Source organism: Penicillium atrosanguineum (genome assembly GCF_028827265.1).
Source record: "Penicillium atrosanguineum strain IBT 20685 chromosome Unknown utg000002l_segment0_segment0, whole genome shotgun sequence".
NCBI classification, from domain to species: domain Eukaryota; kingdom Fungi; phylum Ascomycota; class Eurotiomycetes; order Eurotiales; family Aspergillaceae; genus Penicillium; species Penicillium atrosanguineum.
This window is the reverse complement of record NW_026623134.1, coordinates 629,279-653,712: the sequence shown is the minus strand read 5'-3', so window position 1 is coordinate 653,712 and position 24,434 is coordinate 629,279. Positions and strand designations below refer to the sequence as shown.

The following is a 24,434-nucleotide window of genomic DNA, read 5'->3' as shown; positions in this document are numbered from 1 at the left end:
GCCGCGCAGCTTGATCGTCTACGAACATCCCACACGCTGCAAAGATCGCTATTCACGAACTTACTGGATTTCTGTGATACCCTCTGACCGCTACAATGGCCACTGAGAAGAAGGACAAGATGGAAGGTAAGGTGGCTCACCTCGTGGCTGGTGACCGATGACTAACCGTTGTGACAGCGCAAATTAAGTCCGTGGACATGGTACGAGACGATGACATTCGCGTTTTCTGGACAGATTCTTACACAGTGATATAGACGGAGGACATGCAGCAGGAGGCCATTGCCCTTGGTAGGGACCCTGGATATCCCCGCAGATGGAATTGCGACTGATTTCTTAGCGATCGAGGCTATGGAGAAGTACCACATTGAGAAGGTATGCGCAGATTCAATTCCCCGCAAATATCTGGATCTAGGATTTGTGACTAATGGTTCGCAGGACATTGCACAGTACATCAAGAAAGAGGTCCGCCTTACCCCTCCCCCTACCTCCTCGAATCTCCCGCTCATAACCCTTCTAGTTCGACTCCCGAAAGGGTGCTACCTGGCACTGCGTTGTCGGCCGGAACTTCGGCAGCTTCGTCACTCATGGTCAGTGCTGAACAGTTCATCTTGATCGAGATCCACTGCTGACCATCTCCGCAGAGACAAAGCACTTCATCTACTTCTACCTCGGCCACTGCGCCATCCTCCTCTTCAAGACCCAGTAAATTGGACGACTGGCTTTGCAATAACAAGCTTGGAGGCTTTCAGGAAGAAGTCTGGCATTTGCCTTTCACAGCGATATTTTGTTTGTGCTATGACTTTCTCAGTAATTTCACCAGAGCGCTTTCCATACGAGAGACTTGCAGCATTCTGTACACAGATTAAAATCAAATACTGACGATACCACTCCCAGAATCCAGGATGTCCAAGATGTCCAAGATTTCCAATATAAAAAATGAAGCGAATGTATCTGTGTTCCGTAGAATGTCACATGGGCCTCACGTGCCGTCCCGCCAAGCAGCCAAGCCACAGTTGCCTTGATCGAGGTTCGATGTGCATCCTTTCCTCCTTTACATCTCATCGACATCATGGCGATCTGTATTACCTTTGGAACTCATGGTAAGTTGCAAGTCTGAGTCAGTTGTATTGGACCCTGGAGTGGACCCGACGCCTCACCGAGCTGAGGCGTCGCGTGTTTACGTTTTGTGGCTCCATTCGCCCCATCTATATCACGGAATACTGACATGGCCCACAGAGTTCTCGGGCATGCTCGAGGGCTATGAGAATGTTCGCGCTTATTGTTACAACTGTATGTTCTGCCCTTGATGATTATTGTCTTTCCAGGGGATCCTTCATATGGACAATACTGACGTAAGTCATAGGCCAGCACTGGAACGGCCACTGTGTTACTCGATGGTATGTATCTCCAATCTCATCCATGGGTGGTATCTAGCTAACAAGATCGAAAGGCCTTTCTTCACCGTTTGCTTTGTCGTAAGCATTTGTCTTTGATCCCCGGCATTTGATCCTCATGACTGACGTGCCCTTTTCAGCCTCTGATTCCCCTTGCCATGCACAAGTACAAGGTAGGTACTTCTCGTTGAATAGACTCCGTCTTTTAACTTCTGTCCATATGATTGGCACCTGTTGATCCTAACTGACGATCAAATAGGAGGTTGTATGCTACACCTGCCGCTTCAGTCAAGACCTGCGGTAAGTTGTACCAAAACCGATCCTTTAAACAAAAAATTGACAACAAACAGGGACCGGCCTGATATCACGCCGGATACTCGAGCACCACCTAATATGCAATGGGGACCGCAGCCACCTCCTCAAGCGTACGGAGGTTGGCAACAGCAGCAAGATCCTAGCAAGCAGCAACCTCTCCAGCAGCCGCCTCAGCAAGAATCCATGAACTATAAGTAAAACCGCACTGCAGCTTTGACTTATTTTAATCTCGGGGTGTGCCTTTAAGCGCGGGGGAAGTGGCCAGGGATGTGGATGAGCATGCGTGTTTTGGACTTTCCGTGAATTCTTCCATGGCGTTGATATATGTTTTCGGTTCAAAATGTTCTCAGTAAAAGACAAGATACCAGCAATACGACCCGTCTAAACAGCAAAAACAATTGAAAATTAATATAACCATTCATTTGAAACTCATAACAGGGGTATAAAAAGCCACAAATCCATCCAAAACCCCTATCCTAAAACAACCAATCCAGTAACTAATTCAATTTCACTTTCAATTTCACTTCACTTCACTTTCAAGAAGTCTCCAATTCCTTTCCCTTCTCCTCAATCTGCTCAGCAGGCGTCGCCACACCCGAAGGCTGCGAGTCATACGTTTTCCTCCCCTCATGAAGCACAGGTTTCTTGCCCATAAGATCAAGGCTCATCATACGCACAACCCGAACGATACTCTCGCGACCTTCATAGAGCGGGAAGATCACGACTCCACAAAGAGTACAGAACAACCAGAGGATGCCAACAACAACCCAGCCAGTGAAGAACTTCTTGCTGAAAACGTACGAAGTTCCGTACATCGGAATCGGCCAGAGGATCAACAATGCGAAGGCCATGAAGACTGTCAAGGTGCGCGAGTAGAAGGCTGCTTTGTTCAGCTTGCGCATCTCCTCGTCGATTTGTTCTTGCGATGGGCCCGTTTCGCCAGGGACGAGTTCTAGGTCGATGTGCGCGGCGACGGCGACTTCTGTGTCGTCGACTTTGCGAATTGCACGCATGGATTCGTAGTCATAGTTCTGGGGGCCGAAGACGTAGGTGAGGATTGGGACGAAGACCATGGGGCTTAGTAGGGCGGCGACGTTGCCTGCTAGCATGGGGTAGTTGTCTCCGGTTGTAACCACGGTCAGGACACCGTATTGTTTCTTGGCTGTGACTAGCCACGCGATCAGGGAGACGGCGAGGCCTAGAGGTGGGGAGACAGCGGCGGCGATCCAGTTCTGGCCTTTCCAGAGGAGGGTCATGGCGCCTGGGAAGACGGCGGAAGAGATGATAACGCCCATAAGGAGGTAGAGGTATCCCATTCCGATGCCGGCGTAGTAGAGACCTGTTGCGAAGCCGGCCATGATGATTGAGTAGACGATGCAGGACATGTGAGAGATCCAGACGAGTTTCTTGCCCTTGGCGGAAGGCTCGATGTAGGCTTGGTAGATGTCATAGGTGAAGATGGAGGAGACGGCGATGAGTTGGGCTGAGAAAGCGGACGTGACGGCCATGAAGATCATGAGTGTTGTTGCAACGGCTCCGCTGTAACCTAGGAGTTTGACTGCTGCGAAGGGAAGGACGAGGCCGGCTGTCACGTCGTCGCTGCTGAGACGCTGGGAACCTTCGAGGGCCAGGGCTGAGATGCCTAGGGTGCTGGCGCAGAGCCAGGGGATGGCGAACCAGCATAATCCGCCGATAACGTAACCGGGGAAAGCATGGATAGGGCTTGCGGCGATGGCTATTTAAATTAGTTCTGAGTTGTCTTGCTAGGACTTTGGCTAATTTACCTTTGTTGTAGTAACCGTTGTCAAGGAAGACTGTTCCAAAGTTACCTGTCAGGATAGTTAGCAACTATTCCATACTTGTTTGAACAGAGTATCAAACTCACCAATCAAGTTGATAACCCAGAAAATTCCACCCTCCTTGGACCGCATAGTCAAGTAACTGCCCTCGGCATTACCCTCAACGGGATGAGCCTTTGCAGCCGCCACCAAAGCATCATACACTCTGCCGGGCGAGCCCAGCTCCGCATTGGTAGCGTATGCCGAGAAGGCAAAGAGGAAAATAACAACCAAGATGACCACGGTGTGCAAATAATCGGTAATGAAGGTTGCCTTGATACCTCCAAAGAGAGTATACAGCACCACACCAATGGGAAGGAGAAAACAGGCCGCCGGGGTAGACACGCCAGTCAGGGAAGTCATGACAGCCGAGCCGCCGGTGAGTAGCATGGCAGTAACAAGGATGTTGGTCATGAGGCAGAAGACGATGAAGACGACGTGCACGACGGTGCCATAGCGGGCGCGGATAACCTCAAGGAAGGTATGGGCATTTGGTGCGCGGCGCTTCAGCTCAATGGCCAGGGTCGCGAAGAGGAGAATTTGAACCGTTGCACCTGTTGCAAGGTTGTCTGTTAGTTATGCATTGCGTTTTATATTGGAGTGTAGACCCACCCGAAGCATAGAAGAAGGGTCCCGAAATGCCGTATTTGTATGCCACTGCTGAAGACTGAAGCAGTGTCGCTGCCCATGTCCAACTACTGACGACTGCAGCAGCGACAAGACCGGACTTGACGGATCGTCCGGCGGTTGAGAACATTTCAGAGGTCTGGACTTCATTCTGGTATCTAGGTCCGACGATGTCAGTTGCTATGTCTGATATAGGCTGATGGCTTCAATTCACCTCCTCAAAGCCCAGGTAATGAAGATCATCAGCAGCGCAAAGGCAAATCCCAGCCCCAGGATAATGCCATAGCCAAATCCTTGGGACAGGGGCGCCGTAAAGGTGACAGTCCCAGACGACATGACTGGACTGAAACCGGCCGGTTCAGGTGATAGGCTAATATAGTCGAGTCAAGGGAAGGAAAAAAGGGTTAGACTCGTTCAATCAAGCTCGGAATCCACAATATCTTAAATGGGAATGGAATGTAATGGTAGGAACGATAGTTCTAATTCTTAATTGAACATGAACCCCGGATACAGCGATCTTTATAAGAAGCCCACATGTGCAGATATCCCCCGGACACAGACCCAGGCTCCGAATTCGCAGTCTACCACCCCGGTAGGAAGTATAATGCTGATCCCCGCGGATTTAGATAGTCGAGGATGATAAGAGCTGGACTCTCGTAATGGCCTCAGGGTCGCGCCGACGGCACTGGGCGACGGCGAGGACAGGGAAAATGGTCTCCACCACTCGCCAACCCGAACATTGCCAACCAATCTTGGTTTGAAATCAGATGAAAAACGAGATGACTGCGTTATCTCTGTACGCGACAGCCAATCACAGTCCCTGATGCCCAGCCCCGAGATAAGGCTTCGGGTGCAGGCCATTACGTGCAAATCGGGGCAGCGAGGTGGGTCGGGGAAACTAGGAACCGGGAACTAGACATTGGGGTGATAAAGATTGACTGGCAGATGCTTACTCGATGCTTATTGTCATTCGTGATCAACGGTAGTTCAAGAGACTGCCCCACTACTTTAAGGTATCGGCAGTCAACCTTGGTATGACGGTTTCGGGTTATGTGTGGATTCAGGAGGGTAAAGTTTGGCCCGCTAGCTATCGCCCAGGGATCTGAGCCTTAGGCTAATACCCTACTCCGCACTTATGCTCAAGAACTCGGCCTTGGCTCGGCCAAAGCGTCCTCTGAGCTCTCGGTCGAAGGGTCCTTTGCACTCTCGGTCGAAGGGCCCTGATACTCTCTACGCAATCGCGTTTCCCGATCCGGACAAACACTGATACGAAGGAATTAATAATGATCCAGGCCCTAACCAGGGCCTCATTAATGACTCAATGCAATTGACTCTGATATGATACAGACGCTTGGATGTCCTGTTGCCACCTCGGCAATCCGGCCCTCTCGCTGCACAGACAGTTAGACAAGGCTCAGACCCAGACTCAGGTCAGAGATCGAGACAACAGGACATGACCTATACGGCAGATAGGTCTTCGGTGCTCATGCCCAGCACCGCAAAACAGCAAAACAAAACACCACACATGTCGAGAAATTGGGGGACGGTAGTCGAAACTGGTGATCCCGGCGCCACCTTCAACGGAAAGGACAAATGTCACGGGGGTATAGGAGAGGAAGGTTTGGTGGAGAGAATTTGGAGTTGGGTTCCCACAATCTATGTCGACAGCAGATGGCCGCGCCACCGATTGCAAGAGAGGAGTGTTATCGGCGGAGAGACGCTTATGCGGAGAACTTGCGGGTGACCTTGGCGATGACTATTGCAAAAAATGAATACCCCAGATCAATCAAAATGTTATATAGTAACGAGAAACATACCGTGCAGGCCAACAACCGAGAAGATGAAGCCAAGACTCAGCACCAGAACAACGACGGGGTCAACGCGGAGACCGGGGCTCTCATCGGTGTAGAGCTTCAGCATGGTACCGGAGGAACCACCGGCGCCAGCAGAGCGGGTGGAGCTAGGACGGGCATTGCGCAGAGACTCCTTGTGGTCGGCAGTAGCACGGCGGCGCATGGCAGCGCGAGGTCCACCAGGGGCAGAGGGCGAGGAGGGACGGCTGACGGAGGAGCCGGAGGCGGCAGCGCCAGCACCAGCGCCCTTGGAGTCGGCACCGGACTCGGCACCCGAGGTGAGAGGAGAAGTGGGACGGGGGGAGGCCTGGAGATGCACAGTTAGATGGATGTTGAATTTCGTGAAAGGAGGGTGCGGTGGTGGGGAGTGTGAGGATCCGTGGGATCACTGGAGTGTCGTGAAAATGTCAATTGGACTGGGGTAAAGCTTACCATTATGATTGTGAGGGAACAAAGGATTGGAATAAAAAGGGAAAGGAGAAGGAGTGGAAGGAAGTTCGGGGAAGGAGAGTTTGCGGAGGAGGTGCAGTTGAGGCCACGATCGCGGTTTCCCGTTTCGTTACATGGCGCGGTAATTGTACTGTCATTTGGCCACTTTTGTACCAATAATAGGGGTAATTTTGCGAACGACGTTACAATGATCCACCAACCAGGGACATGTGACCAGTAGCTTCTATAAGAAGTTGGAGTTGGGCTCAAGAACTTGAGAGAAGCATGGATGTATGCAGGGTGAAAAGTAAAGCGAAAGATATTTCATTAGCTAGATTTGACTGTTGATCTCTAGTATTCCCAAATAGGACTCAGAACGTTGACAGAGCCCCTGGGTGATTCCATCCAGACCTCGAGAGGGACCAACCCCGAGACTTTCATCCGCCCCCACAAGCTCAAAACCAACATGAATCCTCGCTTCAAGCCTTAGGCAGGTATACCAGTAAGGACATAGAGTATCTAAAAAAAGCTTTTAAAAGAGAAGGGTTCCGAGAATTCTGCGTCTTTGACTCTACGAGTTGGTATTAGTAGGGCTCTAACGTGAATCCCACCCCGGGCTCCAGCAGTCGGCCTTTCTCGAGATTCTCTACACCGAAAGGTTGGACTTCAATTCAGCGGTCTTGATTCAACCAACTCGGCTACCAAGGGGTGCCGGGACAAATGGTCCTTTTTCATGCAGGGCACATAGGAACTCTTAGGCATAGGTAGGAACAAACCATAGTTTTGGTTCCCACTGTTCCCCACTATTGGAGATTCATGTTTCCGTTATTCTTGCCACTACACAACGAACTACACAGATTGTAAGCAAGTCACAATTGAACATTTAATTTTTTAAATTTTAGGACAAAGCCAAAGGTCATTGAGAAATGCCGCCAGGCACTGCACTGTCATAAATGACATGGGGATGGGAACACCCCGGGAATCATATCCAGATAAAACGCCACCGGTGCTCTCGTGAAGGATATGTAAAGAGCCAAAGGAAAGTAAAATCACAGAAGTATTGGACCCGCAGCGACAAAAGCCGGGTTTAGGAGAGGGGGAGGTTGCTGCTTCGACGCAGGTGAGGTATCGTGTCGAAGGCCCATGAGATAACACGCAAATGATAGGCTTAAATAATCAGTGTCCGAGGACGAAAATCACAAAGGGAAGGAGAGTGAAGAACCGCTGCTTGTCCAACGCCGGGAGATCGTTTTATGAAAAGAATACTGTACTCTTGATCTTGGAGATCAGTCGATCATCATCCGAGACGGGACCTGACCGGCGACGTTGGAAGAAAGCTCGGTTGTCTTCTCCTCGGCGGGACCCTTCTTCTTGTTGATGTGCGGCTTCAGGCCACAGTTGAAGTTGTTCGCGCACATACATGCGTTGACGATGGTGATCACAATCAGGACCAGAGTGATGATGGCGAAAAAGGTCATCGAGGGCCGAGCGGGCAGATAAAAGGGGGACGTAATCGGGTCGTACATGCGGTACAGCTTGAAGCAGAAGTAGGCCATAGCGGCGAAGAAGAGCAGAATAATGACGATCATGCCGAAGGTGCTTTCCCGTCGAACGAACCAGGCACCGCAGGCGAGGACAAGAATTGTCACGGGGACAGCAATGATGGTGAGATAAAATTCAGCATCATGCTTATCCGAAGACACAACGGTCAGGAACTGTACGGTGAAACCGAGGAAGAAGAAGAAATCGAACTTCAGCAGAGCGATAAAGATCTAGAAAGATCGTGTCAGATGGTGAACTAGGAGAAGTGCTGGAACAAGAAGACCTACCTGATAGGTCAGATAGCGGCGCTTCATACGCAGGTCCGCACTGATGTGCTTGTAGATTGTCCAGGCGAACTCGTCGTACAATTTCCACGCAACGAGAGTCATCAGGATGCTTCCAAGTCCCACGATGCACGGAATGATGATCAAGAAAGGCTCCGATTCCGCCCAGACCAACGGGCTGATTTTGGTGTTGTCGGACAAGATGGAGACGGCGTTTTGGATCTGCTCCACTTGGACAGCGCCGTAAATGAGGAGCCCGACATTGCACAGACAGAGACCGATAATCTGAATGGTATTTTTCATGCGAAGGGCATCGTAAACAAGGACAAGTTCGTAGAGGAAACCAAAACTATAGAGGGCGAGGAAGGTGGGGATTGTTCTCGAAGAGGGACTGTCGTTTGCCTTCTCTTGGATCTGAAAATTTGCAAAAATGTAACTGGGATAGCAATATCGTTAGCTGGCTGGATTTCGACGACTCCAGGCATGAAAACGTACCATTCTAGGCCAAGCGTCACTAATGTTTGGACGAGCGTGACGATGGTGAAGGCCCACGTCCACGTGGTATTAGGGAAATACATCCTGCTTGGAGCCTTGGCCGGCGCGATATTTGCGTACCCTTCTCGGGCGCGAAACCCTCTGGGATCCGGCCGAAAGGAGGGATCGAAAGATCCTCCTCCAAGGAAGGAGGCGCGTGACCCGTGGGAAGGAATTTTGCTGAAGTGGTGCCCCGGAGCGGAGCTCGGGTCCGCGGAGTGCTGGGGGAAAGACACAATGGCGGTATTGCCCACCTGGTGGTGGTGTTCCTTATTTATTGGGGGTGAATGAGAGTCAGCTGTCGGGGGTGACAGGGTCCCTGATACGTGGGCGAGTCGAAACAACGGGAGGCTCGTGTGCCCGGTGGGCTTGGCGGGCTATGGACCAGGGACAGGGATCGTAATAATTAGGGGGCCGTTGGCTGGACTCTAAAGAGTCGTAACATCAAACTGCAGAGCACAGCTCGATCCAGTCGATGCGAACGGGGGACGTAAAGAAAACAATCGGGTGTTTGCCAAGAGTCGAGTGGCTCAAGGATGAGAGGCGTCGAGGGGGGTGAGAGAGTTGTAAAGGGACGCCTAGGTGCTCCGAAACGAGGGAGAGCGCGCGAACGAGCGAGTGGATGGTAGGATGAAAAAAAGAGAGAAGAAAGTCAAGAGGTTAGGCTCAACGGCGAACGGTTAAGGGGCGGATCCGGGGAACACAATTCTTCGGGACATGCCAACTGAAGGCGGGTCGCACACTTCTACACACTAAAACCCCTACGACTTTGGCCTTCTCGAACATCTAGACACTCTTCTCCCCTCCCCCCTGAGACGTGGCTAGTGTGGGGCCAGGCCCATCGATTCGCGACAGTGACGGAGTCTCAATTGTGCACTTTTCATTCTATGTGGCTGCCTTGTTCCCAGTGATCGACTGTTATGCCCTTACCCTAAAGGTGTCGTTGGATGATTGCGAAACTTGACGGCCAAGTATCTGAGCTCGACGCCTTGAACAAATGAAATAGTTCATCATTCCCGCCGACCGTGTCGCACGATTTCAAGAAGTTACGCCCGACATGGTTCAATATGCATTGGTGGTGGCTGGACTCTGGAATGCTACTGTAGAGCGTGGCTGAGGTGGGGGGGTTAGGCCTCGGCCCTAGTCCCCGTGTACGTCCCTTACTGTATTCTTGACCCTGTCGTGATCTATCTTGATCGATGATCTAATAAAGGATCTAGATCTTGGGCCCTGATCTATTCCCTAACTGCTACCAAGCGTAGTGGCTTTCGCATATGAGACCCAAACCGGTGTAGAAGTGCATATGCAGGGATCAGCCCCAGGCTGCATATTATGCCCTGCGCTGTAAATGTCCAGCTCCAACCTAGAAGCAAATTTTTTTTTTCAGTATTTACTCAAGCGGGTAAACGTCAGGGTCAACGCGTACCTGATTCCCCCACCCAAAGACTAATGAACCACGGGTTGATAAAGGCCGATAACTGGTCTGGGTTAGCCCACCGGCCCCGTCTAGAACACTCGTGTGGGACTCACGTTGATCACCACCGAGTAAAACATGATCACCTCCATTGCGAAATCGGGATAATTGTCGACGATATACGTGGATAGCACTGTATTTCCGACCTGTGTCCCCGCGGCATCTGATCTATTAGTGGACGGCCTACGAACCCCCCCGATTGGTACTCACACAGGAAGAAAGCCACTTGGCCCGTCATCCAGTGCCAATTTTTATCGACCGAAATCCCCCAAAGCACGAGACCCACCGATGACACTACTGCAGCCGGGTACCCAAGCCATAGTCTCATCTCTGGAATTCGTTGCGAATCGTTCTTGTGAGCTAATCGAGTGACGAGCCAATCACTGAGCCGCCCGGAGCAGAACATCTCAGCGAACACGAGACCCACGAGGAGACCGATGAAGAGGAGGCCCTGCACTTGAACACTGCGGGTCTCGTACGCCAGTGGCTCCATCGTCATGATCGAGCAGATCCTATTGGGTTAGATGGGTGGTCGATGCGGTCTGGACTTTCACTTACCACCAGTACTGGAAAAAGACATAGCAGCAAACACTGATGGAGATCGTCGGATAAGTCCACAGTTTACAAAATTCGAGAACTGCATCCCAGGACTTGGGATGGCTGACTCCTGGGATTGGTCGGAAGTGCTGCCGTCGTCAGAGAAACAGATCCTTCGACAGAGAGACAATTCTTACCAAATAACCCAGCTGTTTCGTCCGTTTGATGGCAGAAAGGGCATCATGCATCGTTTCCTTGGGTATGTCCTGTCCTTCTAAGCCTGTTTCATACTCCAAAACCACCACACGTGGATAATGAGTCTCTGGGAGAAAGAGACATTCGCAGACAAGCAAGACCCCGAAGAGGATAGTAACATGATAGCTAATCCAATACTGTGAGACAGAAGCCAGGAAGCCCCCCACTGTAAACAGTCAGTATACTCCGTTGAGCCGGGTTCTGTTCTCTCATGCATACCCACGGCTCCAAGCACTGTCCCAATATTAGCAGACATCGCCCACAGACCAACGCGGAAGCCCCTCTCATGCTCGAAAGACAAATCATTGATAACCGTTAGCCCAATATTGGCAGACGGACCGGCACCCAGTCCCTGGAAAAAGCGTGCAGCCATGTATCCCGAAAGAGAGTTACCATGGAGCGATGTACAGCCGCTCGCCACGACCGCAACGGCGGTGCTGGCAATCAACACAATACGACGTCCATAGGTCTCAGCCAAGGACGAAGTAATAAGCGGACCGATAGCAAGACCGAGACATGGCACTGCAAAGGACCAATTCACTTTTGTATACGTGGTGTCGAATTGGACTTGGAGCTCAGTAAAGGACGGGACTGGTGCGGTGGTGAAATAGGTGAGTAGGCAGTACGCAAAGCATGCAATCACAATGCAGGTATATTTTTGAACAAAATTCCAGTTCAGAGGGTCTAGGGGATCTTCCGTCACTGCTGGGTATAGAGGGTTCCCAGATGGACTGAGTCGGATTGGTTTGGTCTGACCGGCCTCGGCCATGGCCGGCGACTCTTCAGTCTCAAGGTATTTATCGAGTGACATGATAGTTGCGCACGTAGAATATAATAAAAGGAGACCAATGCAAACCTACTGAATCGAAGGAATACTTTCTTATTTAACTGACTATGAGCTTCTACCTGATTAATCTGGCTTATCTCTCCGGTACCATACTTTCCACACCACTGGTTGTGATAGCAGCCCTGACAGAGAGACCGTGCTGACGAACAGGGCCTCTGAAGATCCTCCCGTTGACACTAGTCGTCACCATCTCCTCAGGCTTCCTATTTCGTGAAAGCGCCAAGCGTTATCGGTAGCCTCAAGCCAGTCACCGCGTGCCCGCTTGTCTTCCCCGCACCCCTCATCGCTTGCGACGATATCGGCTAGCACTGGCGGATCGGCGGGTTTTCTATCAGGACCAAAAGACTACACTAGAATTATCTAATAGCAATCGGGGATCAATCAGGGCCGTGGTATAAATAATTCAGCCATGAAAAGCTCCCGGAGGCTTCGTGGATCAAGATAACATTTGAACTCAACAACTTGCTCAGTCAGACGAACCCGGTTCATTCATTACGCAATCATGCTGTCGCTTTGGGCTGGTTTTATCCTTTTATTTGGATTTATCGTTGGCCAGGGACTTTTGTCACCTTTGTCGAAGGTACCTGGTCCGTGGTATACACGGTTCACAAGCCTTTGGCTCAAATACCAAGAGTTCACGGCTAATCGGCGAGAGTCCATCCATGCCCTTCACAAGAAATATGGACCCGTTGTCCGTCTTGGTCCAAATGAAGTGTCGTTTACAAGCCTTGATGCCATCAAGGAAATCTATGCCTCTGGGGGCAGTGGCTACGATAAGACGGAATTCTATTCTCTTTTTAAGCAGTTCAAGACAAAGTGAGTTACTCGAAGATTACAAGTCATATAGTTGCTGACACGATGTAGAACTATGTTCTCTACACTGCCAAGGGACGAAGTAAGTTGAACACCAGATGTTCATCCCAGAATGTGTCTAATAGCTTCACAGCATAGCAAGAGAAAGCGCCTCTTTGCAGAGAGATACGCCATGACCAATGTCATGAAAGCAAAGCCTCTGGCCGCTATCAATGAGCGTGCCCTGACCTTTGTCAGCCAGTGCACAGAAGCGGGCAAGAAAAGTGTTGATGTTTATGTGCTCCTACACTGCTACGCTCTGGACTGTGTCACCCACTTCATGTTCAGTCCAGGCGGATTGAAATCCTTGAACGTTCAGAAAGACTTTGACATCATGCAAGAGCTCACCTACCATCAGAGTCTACAGAGTGAGTTTCTCAGCCAACAACGGTTAAAGACGACCGATACTAAAGAACCTTAGAAAACCTCCTGGAGTACTACCTCCCAACACTGGCCCCATACTTCCCCTCAATCCTGCACCCACGAGCATCCCCTCAAACCAACCAATACGTCCAAGAGATGGTCTCTCAACCCAACGTCGAAGACCACACCCTCGTGGAAAAACTAAACCGCAAAGAATCAAACCTCGAACTCATCCAAGCCGCAGCCGAATGCAAAGATCACATGGCCGCAGGAATCGACACAACTGGCGACGGCCTCTGTTTCCTAATGTGGGAACTTTCCCAGCCCCCAAATCTCGAATTCCAAACTAAACTCCGCCACGAATTGACCACTGCCCCGGCAGATGCCCCTTTGGATAGCCTGGTCTACCTCGATGCAGTCATCAAAGAAGCACTGCGTGTCTCGCCGCCTATACCGATGTCATTACCTCGCTATGTTCCCCTTGGCGGAAGACTAATTGATAAATACTTTATGCCTGCGCATACAATTGTCAGCTGCCAGCCTTATACGGTGCACCGGTATCATGAGGATGTTTTCCCGGACCCGGATCGGTTCTATCCTGATAGGTGGGTTGAGGAGAAAGGTGCTGCGGAGCGGAACAGGTATTTCTTCTCCTTCGCTACAGGTGGTAGGGGATGTACAGGCAAGAAGTAAGTTTTACCGAGACACTTGGTTTGGAACGATTGCTGATTTCAATGTTCGTAGTCTTGCGATGGTGGAGATGAAGACTTTGTTGCGGGAAGTGTATTCGCAATTTCAAACTACTGTTGCGCCAGATATGAATGCCTCCATGGAGATTGATGATCAAATTATTGCGTCGAGGCCGAAGGGGCAGTCGTGCAAGTTGATTTTTACTCCTGTTTAGATGGATTTGGGGGTAGACTCTTGGGAGATTGAGGGTACGGTGTGCAGGGAAATCCAGATTACCAATTGTTTGACTAGTGTTAATGAAGTCAAGATTATGTCCCAGTCAGAAGGTAGTAGAAAATCGGCAAAGGAAGACGCTCAAAGTAGCTGCTCGAGCCGATATGCGGGGGAGCGTGAGGGGAACCCGATAAGAGCCGTCGCGACTAGCGACACGTTTGATAGGCGCATCCATCTCCTCCAACTACCCGATTCGTATTCATCACAAGCTCATACTTTTCCATACCCGGAATCAGGAGTCAATGCTTTGCACTTGCCAATTCCTGAAAATCGCCATTGCCCTCCTCCTCTTCCAACCCTCTCTCTTCAAATCCCTAAGAAGAATACTCAACCATGGCCAACCCAGACCTAATCGTTCCCACAACCTGCCGCCTCTCCACGCGCCTCTCGATACAATGGCTCCCGGAACCTGTCGGCGAAGAAACAACCGACACTCTGGTCATGTCCGTGAACGGCTGGTACCTAGACCTACGCATGAAGAAAACGGGAGGAATGGACTGGGCCATCGCAGGGCAACGGATCGTCGAGAGCCAGCATCCAGGTTTGTGGGGGAAAAATGCATATGCCTCACTGGTACTAACCGTTTACAGTCAAAGTATCATTCACACACGAACTCGACTCTCATAATGTCTTTGAAAGTGCGGACTGTGGAACCTTCGAGCCTCTTTCGCCGGGCGTCGATAAGGAGACAGGGTCTATGGCTAATTATGATCTCCCTGGGGCTCCTGAGATGGAGTATGTTGAGATTTGGAAGGAGCTTTCTTTTCGAGAAGGTCCTGAGGGGCCATTGAAGGGTATTTCGTGGGTGCTTGAATCAGATGATGAGGTTGTTGAAGAAGAGGGAGAGGTCTTGGTGACCAAGACTTTTTTGGGCCGAATTTGGGGGACGTATTTGGCATTGCAGCAGACTCAACTTCATAGGCGCCAGAAAGATTCGTCTGGTAATTGGATTGTGAGTAAGTCTGGACATGATGTTAGTGCTAAGAGGGAAGAATGGGCCTCAGGGTGGAGTACAACGGTTGTTTATGGAGAAGCCGGGGAGCTGTTGCCATCGATGACTGAGATTGAAGGCCAAGAGAATGGGCCTTGGACGGTTCCAGGGGAGAAGGTGACCGTTGAGGGTAAGAAGTACATTGTTCGAGCATTTGAAGAGATTCAGTAGAGAGTCAGAAATCGAAGAATAGTCAAACTCAAAATGGATCAAGTCTACGAACACTTTCTTACAAATCTATGGAATCAATGATGAGCAATTAAAGTAGCCAATAACTGTTACTGTCACTTCGATTTAAAGTGAATCCCATAGCAAAGCGGCAGAATAACCCGACTAGCACCACTGAAAGCGGTGAGCCCCACAGCCTCATATTTCTTCGACGCACCATCTTTTCTTTCCTTCCTCAAGCGTCGCCCCTACCAATGCTGCGTTTCTTTGCTACACACGACAGCAGGTTCGCCTCTGTCCTCGCCTGGCTCGTCCAGCGTGAGATTTGCAAATGAGAAATTCGGAGGAATCTTCAACTACCCAACCCGCTCCCTCTTCTCTCGAGAAGTGCGGAGCCGGTGCTGCCCGTGAGGGCCTGGTGTGATCTTTACACCTGCACTTGGCATCAGAAACATCGGGGGACTCAGCTTGCTGATACCCCATGGGAGAGTCGGTGCGGAGATTGTGTGTGAGAACACTTTAGTGCAATACGCAGCATACTTGGGCCTTGCCTTTCCTTCGGGACTGGTGAGGTTCGGTATCATTCAATTCCGATCATTCTGGTGGGGGCGACGCTTCACTTCTATTTTTTTCAGGTCAGTTTTTGTTTACTTCTCCCTCTGACGGCTGCTTTGTGCGGCGAGTGGGTCTGGAAAGGATTGTTTTTTTTGGCGACTCTGCTGATTTGTGGGGTTGTGGCCATGTCCCTGAGGTCCTCTTAGGTTCTTTCTGGACTTGGTGTTGAGTGATTGTGTCCTGCTTGGGGATCTGATTTGATGGACTCGTGTATGGGCTGAAGCTGATTGATATCTTCGCCACCAGATGTGTTGTATTGCCTCGGTCATTGTGCACTATGTCACCACGAGATGCAAATTCTAGCTTGGCCCAATGCTACATGCTATTTCTCTAGCATTTCTTCTACTCGTAATTTTAACACAAATCCAATGTAGCCAGTGACCCAGTAGATGCAACAGAAAACATGATATTGCCGTCCCTTCTATATTAGGGACATGTAAGTAAAAATAATGAAAATTCATTGCCTCCGTCAGCTTCTCGCCATTATCATAGGGGCTTCGTTTTGCATGACCCATCAGTCTACTCCTCGTCACCGATCTGCAAATATTATTAGCACGGTCCGACAAAACCACAACAATGTGACATACCTTGGGGGCGAGGTAGAACCGCAAGTGACCGCTTCCAAGACCGTACTCAACAAGCAGAGGCACCTCCTGGGACAGGTGCAGCTTTACAGAGCTGGACAGGTTGGAGGCTTTGCAGAAGTTGACGAGGTACTTGAGAGAGAAGGTCAGGGCGACGGGTTCGGAGAGAGAGATAGAGACGTTCTGGTCGGGCTTGTCGACGTTGGTATGCTGGCGGATAGTAACGGAGCCGTTACCAATGTCACCGGAGCAGGAGAACTTGACACCCTCCTTGCTGGCCTCGATGACGACTAAAGATCCAATTAGACATAGTTCCATGGCTTACGGCGCAGATAACTTACCAGACTCGGACAGAGCGTTCAAATCTCTACAGATACGCTGGAACTCCATCGCGGGCATCTCGACGGTAGCGGCGTATTCAGTCTCGGGGATGGCCAGGTGCTCCTGGTCAATATCCATGAGCTTGAGGTCGTACTCGCTGAGACGGTCAGTCTCGGCGCTCTCGAACATCAGGTTGACGGCATCGGGCGAGTCCTCGGCCTTCAGGGTGAGAATGTCTTCATTTTGGGCGGCACGCAGAACCTTGGTCAGGGAGACCAGGTTAATGCCGAGAGCGATGTTGCGGTCGCAACGGTAAGGCGAGAAACCCTCTGCGCGGAGCAGCATGGAGACCAGGGCAACGTGTGAGTTATCCATGGCCTGGAGCGCAATACCGGAGTCATTGCAGTCGAAGTTGCAGTCCTGAACCAGATCCTTGATGGCATCAACGACCTAGAGATTCCTGAGTCAGTTTATCAATCGGGTGTGAGGTTGCGGTGTCGGCTCCACGTACGCGCTTCAACAGACTGGCCTGCTCGAGACGTGCTTCCAACACTGTCGATGGGTTAGTCGGGGTTTCGCACCACGGTCGGGTTACGATCAAGACGTACTGATGATGAGGGGTGTGTGTTTGTGGGTTATTAAAAAGAGAAGTATGAGCAAGAAGGAGGCGTCGAATTGACGTAAAATTGAGTGTGTAGAGGGGGAGCAGAGCGTGGGTATTTTGGAAGTGGTATTGACGAAGGTAGAAAGGCCAGCGGTCTGATTATAAGGTGAAATCGCGTCCGAGGGTTAGTGGGGAAACGCGCGCGAGCGCGTTTGGCGATATGTCCTAATTGGGCTAGCTCTGTGCCTGCACAGTAAGGTGTCTGCGACATGCGGCCTGAGACCGGATTTTATGTAGGTATATTATTGGGTTTCCATTTTAGTAACAAGAGAAGATGTACTATACAAAAAGGGGAGGAAAGAGCAAGGCTTGATTTCCAGCTGAAGAGAGCAACGAAAAGAGGATCAACCCCTCTGTCAAAAAAAATTATACAAACGAAAGAGATGTGCAACGAATGAAAAATGGAAAAGATCACGATAAACGCCGTATTCGCCAGATCCTTCTATAGACATCAGGGTATCGTATCAATGTTTGCGCCTCCAACTCATGCCCATAGCAGCCGCGGGCAATGTTGGGGGGAGGATCGAAAGGGAGCGAGCGACTAGTCGAGTCGCTAGATACTGGTCACTCGTTTAGAGTGGGTGTTGCGAGGTCGCTGCTTTATAACCATCTCCAGTTCTTTGAGCATGTTCGTATTGGCGTCCACTTTCTCGCGAACAGTGGCCTGTCTCACTCGTTCTTCTCGCACGCGCGCCAAACGTTCATCTCTGGTAAGAGATGCTCTTTTGTTCCTGGATGCAGGAAGGACGACCGCCTCGAAGATTTCCTCATCGTCAAAGCTATGCGTCAAGTCGGGGCGAGAGTCGCCATTCAGGGCTTTCAGGGCGTCTGTGGGGCTGCCCTCAACTGCTGTAGTACCCCCAAGACTAGGGGTAGGCGACAACGGCAAGACAGTACTAGGGGGCCGCGAGCGGTCCAAAGCACCGAGTCGGTCTTGGCTATTCACAATTGCAGCTTTCCCGGCTTCCCACTCTTGCAGAAGAGACCGAATGTCACCACCAATCGAGTCGTACTGTGAAAGGAGAGCCGCCTCGAATTCACTGCTGTCCGGTCGGTCTATATTGGCGTTTGTCTCCTCGCTGACTATGTGCATTTTGGCATGCAAGGAACGCACTCCTTGAAATAGGGAATTGAGCCGCCGAAGTTGTGCACGCATGCTCTCCTTGCTTGGGGAAGCAGTGGGTAGCGGAGACGGAGGAATGGCATCCCCTATGAAATCAAGATTAGCCAATGCTTTTGCAGCAATCAAGCGCAAATACTCACGGTCTTCCTCATCCAGGATTTTGGTCATTTTAGTCATGCTCGTTCCAGTGACTGCAGCAAGCTCGCGCATCTCCTCTACAGCGGAGCTCCACCGCGCAATATCCGAGGCGCCCCCATCGGCACTTAGAGCCAGCAGACAGGATAGGACGCTTTTCCTGACGGTGTATAGTTTCCCGAACAGGTCCCGTAGTGAGCGCAACGAGTACTGGTCTTCCAAAGGCCGATGTGCCAAGGTTAACTCAATTGCTTCGAGATCCTCGAGTCCAATATCGTATATGTCGTAGTATTTGGCGAGATTTCCTTCGTCTGTGAGAGGGCGCAGCGTGTTTTGGGATTGAATATAGCGTTCAAGCATCGACCAGAAACATTCCGATACGGCTCGGCGGAGTCTCAGACAGCGTCTGGTCTGAACCTGGTCCTCGAGTCGACTAATTGGCGGCAAAGGTGTACTTCTGTAAGGCATGTTTAGCTCATGTCTTTCCACGAAACCAGTTGTGGCGTCTCACATCCGATAGCCTCTGGAAACCAGTTCCACTTCTTGGATGAAGACCACCGAAGCGGACGCAGCCGAGTCAAATCCCTGAGCATTTCCAACAAATGTGCCAGCAGCTTCCACGGCCTGATGCCTCAAGTATTTCAACCATTGTCGCTTTGCGAAAGCATAGAAGACAGCGCCCAGCACCGGGACAAGGACCAAGAGCACTCCGATTCTGCGTGGATTGAGTCCGGTTCCTGTTTTAGACCGACCCCAGTGTAGCAAAAAGGCAATCGAAAAGGAAGTAGCAGCAGTAACGGCGGCACCGTGTAGACCGAATGTCGTAGAGAGAGAAGGGAGGTCTGTGGGTTGGGAAGCGGAGGCAACGTCTGCGGCGGAGGTGTAGGAGGGGGCGCTGTGCTCGTTCAACAACTGCGAGGCGACGATAACGTATCCGAATTGTTCCAAGAATCTCTCGTTGTCACCACGACCGATGCGCGCATTTAGAGCTGACTATAATAGTTCCAACGGTCAGAATATGGCTCTTAACCATGGTCACGGGGACAATTACCGAACAAGCACTATACAGCTTCTCAACCGCCTTTCCGCGTCGCGTATTTGTCAGGTCCAAAGGCTTTGGTAGCTTGTTGCGTACGCGCTCCTGGAACTTGGACGCTCCCCGCGGGGCAAAGTCGGTGGACGGAGGGTCAGCTTCATCCTCACTGTGCATCTCCTGGACAAGCCAGTTCTCCTCATTTTCGCCTCCGCCTGATAATGACACGCGTGAGTATATGGAGTTTGCTGTGTTCGGAGGATGCGACGAACCTTGAAGGTAGTCGGCAAGTGGTGAATTCTCATATACGAGGGACTCCATGGCCGAAAATCATTCCGGAGAGAGTCGAGGAATGGAGGTGACGAAACGTGAAATGGGCGGACAAGGATGAAACAGGGTTAGGCAAGGCGCGCGCTTATGGACATATCGCAGAAAGATAAGACCAGGTACTCTCTAGTCGTTATACCCGTGATTATGAATAGTCTTGTAAGAGTGACCCGGCCACGTTGAGCATCCGGGGAAAGGAGAGGTCACGGGAGTTTAATTTAGGGCAGAGGACCCACTCGCCTCCTTTTCATGACATGAGCACTCGCCTAAACAACTATTAAATCGTGGAATTGTCAACTATGATTGGTGTATACGATTAACAATCTCCTAGATCTGCTAGGAGCAGATTATGATCATCCGGGCTAAGAGTGCAGAGAGATCCAAGGTGCATCCATGTACATAAACAGGGATGATAGGAGTCAGGTACCTGTGGCGGTGCAGCCCGGAGCCCGCTAAGAAGCGGTGGACAAGGGTAAGGGTACCTTTGACGACGGGCTGTGCTCCAGAGTCCCGACGAGATAAGCTGAACATGTTATGCATCCGTATTTCCATTTCGGGAATGCGCGCTGTTCGTATGTCACGTGATTTAGCCACTATCATTAGATAAGCATAGTTGCCCTAGACAACGCGCGTGTCAACAGGCCAAGAAGTACACTCTATCGTTGACACGCGGGAGATGCGCGTGGCCCGTTGGTTAAGTGGACGTGTCTTGCACATTTAGATCTTCCTTTCCATTCTTGACTCCCACATCCCGCGCGTTCGAAATATCCTAACCCCAACGACCTCACCGCTTCTTTGAGATCAACAAGCTGCAAGGGTCAACTCTATTGACGGTACAACCCTGAATCTCCATTTCGAACATATCCATTCGACATATCTATGCTCCATAGCCCCTCAACCAGCAATCCAGGCAGCTCGACGGCATGTCTGGAATTTTGAACGAATTTGTCACCCCCTGCCCGTCCAGGTCGAGGTCCTCGGGCTTCGGTGAAAACAGTAGTAGCGAGTGGGACAGTTTGCTGAATGGAGACTTGAGCTACGACCCCACCGGACAAGTCGAATATACCACCAAAGTAGGACCACCCACACTTACTGGGGCACGACCTCGACGCGCCCATCGGACTGGCTCTGCTTTTCATATCCTTGAGGATGTGGTGGAGAAGCCAGCTGCTCCACCCGAAAAACGAAGAAGACCAGTGACCAAGCTTCCTTCAGATCGCAAGACTTCCTTGCTTGCTCAGCCGGCTCAGCGATTCCGCCCGAAAGTTAACGTTGCCCCGAGTCCACCATCCCGACTTGTGAAACAAGAAATCGAGACACGACCGGGGCCTCGACTCGGAATTGAGACTGTCGAAAAGACCTCGCCTATCCCACGTTTAAGCGACAGAGGACTACGCCAGGCTAGGAACGAGGAAGGACTCAAGAAAAACCTGCGGCGCAATACCATGTACATCCCACCGGATGATGCTACCGTGGCTAGTGTTTTCATGGGGCTGTTCAGCCCACTGAAGAAGCTCCAAGGAGAGGATATGCCACATATTGCCGAGGATACACAGGTCAATACTCTCGAAGCACGAATTGCAAAGCGCCAAGCGAGGAAATCACTGGCAGTATCCGCTCGCAAGGCTCCCCTGCAGCTAAGTGTGAAGATCGCACAAGAAGTCGCAACAAGGGTCGATGTCGCCGGTAAAAATGGTGGCAAGGAAAACATTCCTCCTGGCACATTTGACGACACCGGAAAGAAGAGCGTCGTGAACTCTCTTCCACCATCGAAACCCAAGCGGGTCAGTACTGTACCGACCGCTAAGCCCGTTCGTCGCAACACTGCAAACCAAGCACCAAAGCCAAAGACAGTAGAGCCTGTTGCGGTATCGCAAAAGAAAGAACAAGCGAAGCGTGGAGTGCTGGGAGAAAAGCAGCACAATGCGAGACCCCAGCCGTCTCGCGTCATTCCAGAAAAAGGCGTCCTTCATGAACCAAAAGTTTCATTCAAAGCCTCGGCGTCCCTCAATGCTAGGGCGTCTGCCTTGTCGGATCGCCTTGGATATTCGACAAATCGCTCGTCGATAATTGGCAACATATCGAAGTTGAAGCACGAGTTTCCCATGCTCACTGACAACATCTCGAAACCTGCGCTCTATGAAGACCATTGGCTTTCTCATCAAGAAACTGTGATCACGCAGCTGGTCAATGCCTTGTTCGAGTGCACAAACGGTGACTTGACTACCTACGACCCAAGCGCTCTCCGCTTGGAATTGCTTGATCTCTATCACGCCGATTACTTCACCCAGCTCTATACACGGCTGCAAGCGTCCTTGTCTTGTGGAAACTTGAGCATTCCCAAAGACGCATTTGCCCGCAACAGTCGTCTCAGACATGACCTGGGTCTCCGACGCAAATACCTTGACATCTGGGTGCAATCGTATGATCTTCGCGCTCTGACAGCAGCACTGGAGACGGTTGTTGGTCGAAAAATCACAAGTGACGCAGGCTTATTCGAGCCTGGTGCCGGAGTTTTCCCACAGGCCAGAGCAAAGCGCCAGAAAACGATCATCCGTAAAGTGGAAGGCTTTCTTGAAGCATTTTTGCTGCGCAATGACGACATTGATTTGTCTGTGTCTGGGACCAAGAGCGTTCCAGAAGAGGTGCAGGCAAGGGCTTATCGTCGAACGGTGCTCCGGAGTATCATCTTGGTTGTTCTTATGGACAAGGGAAGACAAAGCCCCGGAACCGGCTTCCCGCGTCGCCTCTTTGTGGCATCTTCACCTCTCAGGTCCTCAATTGAAGTACTTCAGGCATTGACACGTGTACTGCTTCCTTTTTGCGGGGATATTATGAAGACTTTGAGCCATCTTGACTGCCACCTGTCTTACAAGCAGCATCAACTCCAGGAGTATAACTATCGAATGGACAATATTGCTGTGGACCTGAGAGATGGTATACAGCTGACCCGCGTGGTCGAGGTGCTTTTCTTCACGTCAGAGCATGTGCGGCCCGATGTTGAAGATCAGACCGAAATCACCTTGTCTACTGGAGAGGCCCTTTCGCTGCTGGGTAACGAAAGAGATCTTCCCCTTTCCAAACACCTGAAGTATCCTTGCACCAGCCGTGCCGCCAAAGTCTACAACGTACGTATTGCGCTCTCTGCGTTGAGCTCTGTGCGAGGATCGGGTACGATTGTCCAAGACCTGCGGGCTGAAGACATCGTAGACGGTTTTCGCGAGAAGACCATCGCACTTCTTTGGGCTCTCGTGAGCAAATGGGGTCTGGCTGGTCTGGTTGACTGGGACGATGTCAGAAACGAGATTGCTCGATTGAAAAAGAAGGAGATTTCCCAACTTGGCCACGAGAATGTCCAGAATGAGTCTCTGTGCGTAGACGACAGCGTTGTTGGTGATGAACATGCCCATCTACTTCAGCAATGGGTTTCGATCTTGGCTACTCTGAAAGGCCTTTCTATCAGTAACATGACAACCAGTTTTGCGGATGGAAAAATTTACGAGAGTATTGTTGATGAATACGAACCATACATCACTGGCAACCAGGAAAGTCAGGAGACAACCATGCAGCCTGGCCCATCGTTGGAAGGCCGCCTGCGACTGCTCGGATGCAGCTCCCAATTCGGTAAGTACTTTGCAATATGAGACATACCCCAATCAGAGAAAATACTAACAAATCACGACCAGCTCATCTCGTCTCACCTAATACAACATCTTCACACATCCTCGACCGCGATTTCACTCTTGGTGTACTCGCCTTCCTTTGTTCTCGATTACTCTCGGCATCAAAGCGTGCCCGAGCAGCTATGGTGCTACAGCGCGCTTGGCGAGCCCGCCTCGCAATCCAAAACGACTTGCGTCGCACCGTGGCCAAGAGTCTTGCCGCCCATTGTGCAGCCGTCGTTCAAACACGGGACGAAATCCTGTGGGCTAAGGGTGTTATCACTCGTTATTGGAGACAACACAAGGCTCGCCAGCAGCAGAAAGTCAAAGGAACACCCATTTTCCGCAAATTCGATCAGCCCTATGTGAAGACCGCTGGTCGTCGTCTTTGAAATACATCCTACTCTACATCGGCCCCTTCCGTCTCAGGGATCCCCTGTCACTGGTACATCTGTGACATCATAACGATAACGAAAGCGCGTCATTCTTTGAATCCCCATTGACACCTCCTATCGTTCTGGAGTATGTGTCCCATCGAACATTGAAGCGTTGGGCTCCAATTCTCAATCCCACTTATACCCTCATTACTCATGCTTTTTTTATGATATCCCAAACGAAATTGATCTTTATTTCTATGATGGCTACAGAAACCGTACATTTTCAATTTAAAGTTCGCAACAAAGAAGCATGTTCCTCGATTCATA

General features: G+C 50.8%; 11 protein-coding genes across 11 annotated transcripts; 5 read left to right on the top strand and 6 right to left on the bottom strand.

Annotated features, from left to right (window-relative positions):
• Positions 1-95: 95 nt before the first annotated feature.
• On the top strand, positions 96-706 carry N7443_001982 (dynein light chain DYN2; the record flags this gene model as incomplete). Its single annotated transcript, XM_056882038.1, has 7 exons — positions 96-126; positions 178-200; positions 255-288; positions 338-372; positions 436-462; positions 518-587; positions 642-706. The coding sequence occupies 7 exons, from the start codon at positions 96-98 to the stop codon at positions 704-706; spliced, it is 285 nt and encodes a 94-aa protein (XP_056743879.1).
• A 363-nt stretch (positions 707-1,069) lies between these two features.
• N7443_001981 (rhodopsin family protein) lies at positions 1,070-1,907 on the top strand (the record flags this gene model as incomplete). The annotated part of the gene is made up of 7 exons (XM_056882037.1): positions 1,070-1,100; positions 1,237-1,290; positions 1,364-1,397; positions 1,451-1,475; positions 1,535-1,567; positions 1,654-1,694; positions 1,745-1,907. The coding sequence occupies 7 exons, from the start codon at positions 1,070-1,072 to the stop codon at positions 1,905-1,907; spliced, it is 381 nt and encodes a 126-aa protein (XP_056743878.1).
• A 338-nt stretch (positions 1,908-2,245) lies between these two features.
• N7443_001980 (sodium:solute symporter family protein) lies at positions 2,246-4,510 on the bottom strand (the record flags this gene model as incomplete). The annotated part of the gene is made up of 5 exons (XM_056882036.1): positions 2,246-3,444; positions 3,494-3,538; positions 3,595-4,101; positions 4,160-4,332; positions 4,389-4,510. The coding sequence occupies 5 exons, from the start codon at positions 4,508-4,510 to the stop codon at positions 2,246-2,248; spliced, it is 2,046 nt and encodes a 681-aa protein (XP_056743877.1).
• Positions 4,511-5,895: 1,385 nt separating this feature from the next.
• On the bottom strand, positions 5,896-6,462 carry N7443_001979 (SEC61-beta family protein; the record flags this gene model as incomplete). The annotated part of the gene is made up of 3 exons (XM_056882035.1): positions 5,896-5,930; positions 5,992-6,334; positions 6,460-6,462. The coding sequence occupies 3 exons, from the start codon at positions 6,460-6,462 to the stop codon at positions 5,896-5,898; spliced, it is 381 nt and encodes a 126-aa protein (XP_056743876.1).
• A 1,280-nt stretch (positions 6,463-7,742) lies between these two features.
• On the bottom strand, positions 7,743-8,860 carry N7443_001978 (uncharacterized protein; the record flags this gene model as incomplete). The annotated part of the gene is made up of 3 exons (XM_056882034.1): positions 7,743-8,228; positions 8,286-8,718; positions 8,778-8,860. The coding sequence occupies 3 exons, from the start codon at positions 8,858-8,860 to the stop codon at positions 7,743-7,745; spliced, it is 1,002 nt and encodes a 333-aa protein (XP_056743875.1).
• A 2,241-nt stretch (positions 8,861-11,101) lies between these two features.
• On the bottom strand, positions 11,102-11,893 carry N7443_001977 (uncharacterized protein; the record flags this gene model as incomplete). The annotated part of the gene is made up of 1 exon (XM_056882033.1): positions 11,102-11,893. The coding sequence occupies one exon, from the start codon at positions 11,891-11,893 to the stop codon at positions 11,102-11,104; it is 792 nt and encodes a 263-aa protein (XP_056743874.1).
• Positions 11,894-12,431: 538 nt separating this feature from the next.
• Positions 12,432-14,048, top strand: N7443_001976 (cytochrome P450; the record flags this gene model as incomplete). Its single annotated transcript, XM_056882032.1, has 5 exons — positions 12,432-12,745; positions 12,794-12,824; positions 12,876-13,149; positions 13,203-13,833; positions 13,889-14,048. 5 exons carry the CDS (start codon positions 12,432-12,434, stop codon positions 14,046-14,048), a joined length of 1,410 nt encoding a protein of 469 aa, XP_056743873.1.
• A 392-nt stretch (positions 14,049-14,440) lies between these two features.
• On the top strand, positions 14,441-15,269 carry N7443_001975 (uncharacterized protein; the record flags this gene model as incomplete). Its single annotated transcript, XM_056882031.1, has 2 exons — positions 14,441-14,648; positions 14,698-15,269. The coding sequence occupies 2 exons, from the start codon at positions 14,441-14,443 to the stop codon at positions 15,267-15,269; spliced, it is 780 nt and encodes a 259-aa protein (XP_056743872.1).
• A 1,131-nt stretch (positions 15,270-16,400) lies between these two features.
• Positions 16,401-17,661, bottom strand: N7443_001974 (proliferating cell nuclear antigen; the record flags this gene model as incomplete). The annotated part of the gene is made up of 5 exons (XM_056882030.1): positions 16,401-16,418; positions 16,469-16,755; positions 16,807-17,236; positions 17,298-17,338; positions 17,589-17,661. 5 exons carry the CDS (start codon positions 17,659-17,661, stop codon positions 16,401-16,403), a joined length of 849 nt encoding a protein of 282 aa, XP_056743871.1.
• A 342-nt stretch (positions 17,662-18,003) lies between these two features.
• On the bottom strand, positions 18,004-20,062 carry N7443_001973 (vezatin family protein; the record flags this gene model as incomplete). The annotated part of the gene is made up of 3 exons (XM_056882029.1): positions 18,004-19,162; positions 19,220-19,701; positions 19,760-20,062. 3 exons carry the CDS (start codon positions 20,060-20,062, stop codon positions 18,004-18,006), a joined length of 1,944 nt encoding a protein of 647 aa, XP_056743870.1.
• A 929-nt stretch (positions 20,063-20,991) lies between these two features.
• Positions 20,992-24,122, top strand: sha1 (putative calmodulin-binding protein Sha1; the record flags this gene model as incomplete). Its single annotated transcript, XM_056882028.1, has 2 exons — positions 20,992-23,692; positions 23,755-24,122. The coding sequence occupies 2 exons, from the start codon at positions 20,992-20,994 to the stop codon at positions 24,120-24,122; spliced, it is 3,069 nt and encodes a 1,022-aa protein (XP_056743869.1).
• Positions 24,123-24,434: the final 312 nt, after the last annotated feature.